This window comes from Lactuca serriola, chromosome 8 (assembly GCF_051521515.1).
Source record: "Lactuca serriola cultivar US96UC23 chromosome 8, Lser_US96UC23_V15, whole genome shotgun sequence".
Taxonomy (NCBI): Eukaryota; Viridiplantae; Streptophyta; class Magnoliopsida; order Asterales; family Asteraceae; genus Lactuca; species Lactuca serriola.
Window position 1 is genome coordinate 79,808,611 of NC_136415.1, and position 5,087 is coordinate 79,813,697.

The following is a 5,087-nucleotide window of genomic DNA, read 5'->3' on the forward strand; positions in this document are numbered from 1 at the left end:
ACTAAAAAGATAACTTATAGCTTTATAACAATACATAAAATAATTTAAACACCTTTAAAAAAATCTTATTTTACTACTAGCACATAAACTAATAAACATTTTAATATATATATATATATATATATATATATATATATATATATATATATATATATATATATATATATATATATATATATATATATAACAATCCCAAACATCTTTTTTACTAAAAAAAAATAACTTATAGCTTTAACACATAAAATAATTTAAACACCTTTAAAAAAATCTTATTTTACTACCACATAAACTAATAAACATTTTTAATATATATATATATATATATATATATATATATATATATATATATATATATATATATATATATATATATATATATATATATATATATATATTATAACACAATCCCAAACATCTCCAAAGTTTTATGAAAACAAAAGATTTGAATGTACCAATCAAGAAAGTGTCTAGTGGAGGACACCCTAAAAAACACCATTAGCGTCCTTTGTTGTAAATTAGAATTACTTTTCATTTGGATTATCTAATAAACACATTATTATGATACAAATATAGAACAATTGAATTTTAATCGATAATATGGTCATGCCTTCCATATGATTAGGTCCGATACAGTAACGTACTAATCAAAGAGACCAAACAACATTTCTTTTCGTGGTCTTTTAGGCAAAAACTAGAACGAGAAAAATCATTTTAATACGGTAATTTAAGCATACACAAATACTTTTAAATTTCTATTATCAAATATCAACCCATCTATCTATTACAATGCATTTATTATTATACGATTATAATATATACATTTATTATAAAAATATGTATATCTCTAATATTATATTCATTACAATATATCTACTATTATATATTCCAAACTAATATGTTGAAAAGCTTCAATGGAAGTTGAAGACAAAACACCAATCATCCACCCAACTCTATCATGTGCTATCATTAATCAAGTATAAATAAGTGGCGAACTACAAGATTACTTTGTAAATCTTTCTTCTTCTTCTTGATCAATGCCTTCACCATCATCCTCATCACCAATGCCGGAAAATGATGTCAGAAAAGCCCTTGATCACCACTCTCCACCATCATCACTGCAATCAAAATCTGGCGAACGAAAGCCAGGTGGCTGGAAGTCCATGCCTTATGTACTAGGTAACAAGAAACAAAAACAATTAGGTTAAATATCCATTTATGCTTTTGACTTTTTAATAATCATATTTGATCTTATGTTTACAAAAGAAAGAACTAAATTTTGTAAGATTAAGCTATTTTCAGGGGTAAGACCAAATTTGACAAATGAAATTCATATTTTGCTATTTACCGAAAGTTATGTTAGTTAGTGCTTGCAAATACTATGAAATGATCTCTAACTTATATTCTTTACATCACTATATACAAATAGAAATTGTTCAGGATCATATTACATAACCATTAATTCTTAAGTGTATCTTAATTGTTATTTCGTGAAATAATTGTGCAGGAATGGAGTCATTTGAGAGGTTGGCAACAATCGGGTTATTAGCAAACTTTACAGTGTTTTTAATGACTGTTTTTCACATGACTCAAGTATCATCATCATATTTGATATATATTTGGTCTGGAATTGGCAATTTTGCCCCTCTCATCGGCGCCTATATCTCTGATGCACACATCGGAAAGTTTTGGGTCATCGCTTTCGCTTCCTTTGCTTCTCTTATCGTACGTTTTGATCCTTCCTGTTCACAATTTTACATACATGCATGGCAGTTTTGTCTTTTCACAAACTTTGTGTGATTGTGTCCATCGAAAATATTTTACTTTTATTATTTTCGTTCAACTAACGTTGTCATATCATTAAATTAAACAATAAATCCCTGAGATCATGCAATATTTACTGTCTATTTATTTTAGCCCGACACGCATATCAATAGCTACCGATCAAAAGATAGAGACGGGGCAGTATACATTTATATCAAGGCCCCACCCCACCCTCAACAATAAATATAAATATCAAAAATACAATTACTAAGTTATTTTCTTATATTTTACTTTTATGTTTTAATATAAAATCAAAACACCTTTACTCTATCGTGCCTTAAAAATAGACGTTTCATTATCACATTTTATATTTCTTCAATAACTTATTTTTTTTGTCTACGGATTCCACTTAAATCTACGCCTAGTTTACCAATTCTAAGTTTATCTTAAACAATTTGGTCTAAATATAAAATGAAATTTTAGGTTTCATGCTTTTTACTTGCATATTATATTCCAAATCAAAGCGTGGGATTAGTGTTTTTGTAACGATATTTAACATGCAATAAAAAATCATATACGTGCAAATTTTGATAATTTTTATTGCGATGGTCAACAGGGAATGGTGATGTTGACCCTAATAGTGGCTATACCAAGCTTACACCCACCTCCATGCACCCATCAACAAGCCCAACTCAACCAGTGCCAGGGTCCAACCACGGTCCACATGGGTGTCCTGGTCCTAGCCTTGGGGTTCCTAACCATAGGGTCAGGTGGGATAAGACCATGCAGCCTACCCTTTGGTGTGGACCAATTTGACCCAACCACTGATGAAGGTAAAAAGGGGATCAATAGCTTCTTCAATTGGTACTACACCACTTTCACTATCATTTTGCTCATTGCTTTGACCCTTGTGGTCTACATCCAAGATCAAGTGAGTTGGTTTTGGGGGTTCACCATCCCAACCTTCCTCATGGTGTGCTCCATTGTGCTATATTTTGTGGGTACTAAGATGTATGTTTATGTCAAACCCGAGGGAAGTATTATGTCTGGGATCCTTCAAGCTTTTGTCGCTGCTTTCAAGAAACGCAAGCTCAAGCTTCCTAAAGCCAATGAGAATGTGACCGAGGTCAAATTTCATAACCCTCGGTCAAAGGGAGCGTATGATGTACCAAATCTACCTTTTACCAATCAATTCAGGTGATTTATTGTTATTATAGCTGCCTATGCATGTCAAACGATTTACTACAGTTTTCATATGTCTAATTGTCTATAGGTTTTTGAACAAAGCTGCTATCATATTGGATGGTGAAATTACATCAGATGGTTCTCGAATTAGCCCATGGAGATTAGCAAGCGTTCAACAAATCGAAGAAGTGAAATGCTTACTCAAAGTAATCCCGATTTTAGTTTCTGGTATCATTTGTTTCATCTCGATAGGTCAACAAGGGACATTCACAATATCACAAGCCCTAAAAATGGATCGACATCTCGGTCCACATTTTCAAATCCCACCGGGCTCGCTTGCAGTCATTTCCATGATAACAATCGGTATATGGCTCCCGTTCTACGATCGTATCCTTGTACCATCACTTAGAAAAATCACGAAAATCGAGACTGGAATCACACTCCTCCAAAGAATCGGAATCGGCATTGTATTCTCAATTTCATCAATGGTGGTTGCGGCAATGGTTGAGAAAATGAGAAGGGACTCAGCCACTAGCCACAACAAACCTGATGGGGTTGCGCCCTTATCTGTCTTGTGGCTTACCCCACAACTCGTTTTAATGGGGTTTGCAGAAGCATTCGGTATTCTTGGTCAAATCGAGTTTTTCTACAAGGAATTCCCTGAAAACATGAAAAGTTTTGCGAATTCGATGTTTTTTGTGGTGATTGGTATGTCGAGTTATGCCAGTGGTGCGTTGGTGATGATCATTCATAAGGTCACCGGGAAAAATGGTCGACCGGATTGGTTAACAAAGAATATCAATGAAGGAAGGGTCGATTATTTTTATTATGTGATAGTTGGACTTGGAGTTGTAAACATGGTTTACTTTTTAGTAGTGGCTAATCGATACCAGTACAAGAGCAAGATGGAAGCCATCGAATGTGAATCACAGATTGATGTAGAGTTAAATTGTATCAAGACTAATTGATATATGATCAGTTTCTATTAGTTGAATGATCAAATCTAATGATGTCGGCACATAATTAATTTGTAAATTATTCACCAATAGTTGTATTTTATAGTTTAGTTTTATCATTTCAATATTGGAAAATACTTAAAGGTTGTATACAATACAGCCTCATACGGTATTAACGTATCCCAACAAATTGCTTTTCAGATGGAACACCGCTTATTCCACGTTACGTTTATTATTGGGTAGGTGACGTGCCTGAAAGTCTCAAACCATGAATATTGTTTCTAACATGTTACTAGACATATTTAACCGAAGAAGATCAAAGATGGGAGTGACACGATCCAAGCCTAACGACAGGGTAGGTCTTCTGCAACTAATTCCATGTGGATGTAATTAAAGGATTATTTGTGGATTTTTTTGTAAAAGTAGATTCAAAAAGTATCGTAAAAATATGTTAGTTTTGTTAGGAATATATAACCCAAAAAAATGTACAAAGGAAACAAAACCCTAAAATTGTTGACTTGTGTTTAACATAATTTTCTTAAAACAAATTCATCATTTATGAGTGTTTGTTTCCCAGGATACAACAGCAGAAAACAATTCTTCAAGATTGTCCGAACCCTCACTTGATCCGGATTATACATTGGTTGCAGCAAGAGAGAAAAGATAAAGCAGAAGCGTAAGAGAGGAAGAGTATTTTGTTTCATTCAGTGTATCGAATCAGTCATATAGGCGTTGTATTTATACTACCCAATGTAATTGATGTAATTAAAACGAAATCGTAATTGTCACAATTAAATAAGACAATTAGTCAAGAAATCAAAACTGAAATCTATAATTAATAATTGCAAAAAGGTTCTTGAACTTTTTTGGTCGAACGGTGGTGCACACCCCCTCTCCCACGTGCGCACGCAAGAGATAGTATTGGTTCTAATAAGTCTTACAAAGGTAGTTAGTCTTTGTAGTTATAAACCAATTTCCTTTTCATTCTCCCGCCAATGTGGGATGAGTTTAAAACTCACTTAACTCCTTTATTTTCTCTTCTAGTTGCCCTATTTTGACAAGTAATTTCTTATTCATATGTTGGAGAAAAACAAGTCACCGGAGGGGGAAAGAGAAAGTCAAAGCGGGGTGTTGACTCAAGAGCATGGAGTCTAGACCTTCAGTTTTAGATATAATGTTTTCATG

At 33.1% G+C, this 5,087-nt stretch overlaps 1 protein-coding gene across 1 annotated transcript; it reads left to right on the forward strand.

Moving 5' to 3' along the window:
• The first annotated feature begins 902 nt into the window (after nt 1-902).
• LOC145069408 (protein NRT1/ PTR FAMILY 2.13-like) lies at nt 903-3,948 on the forward strand. The gene is made up of 4 exons (XM_079016333.1): nt 903-1,176; nt 1,505-1,722; nt 2,378-2,958; nt 3,035-3,948. Exons 1-4 carry the CDS (start codon nt 1,035-1,037, stop codon nt 3,912-3,914), a joined length of 1,821 nt encoding a protein of 606 aa, XP_078872459.1. The 5' UTR covers nt 903-1,034; the 3' UTR covers nt 3,915-3,948.
• The last annotated feature ends 1,139 nt before the right edge of the window (nt 3,949-5,087 follow it).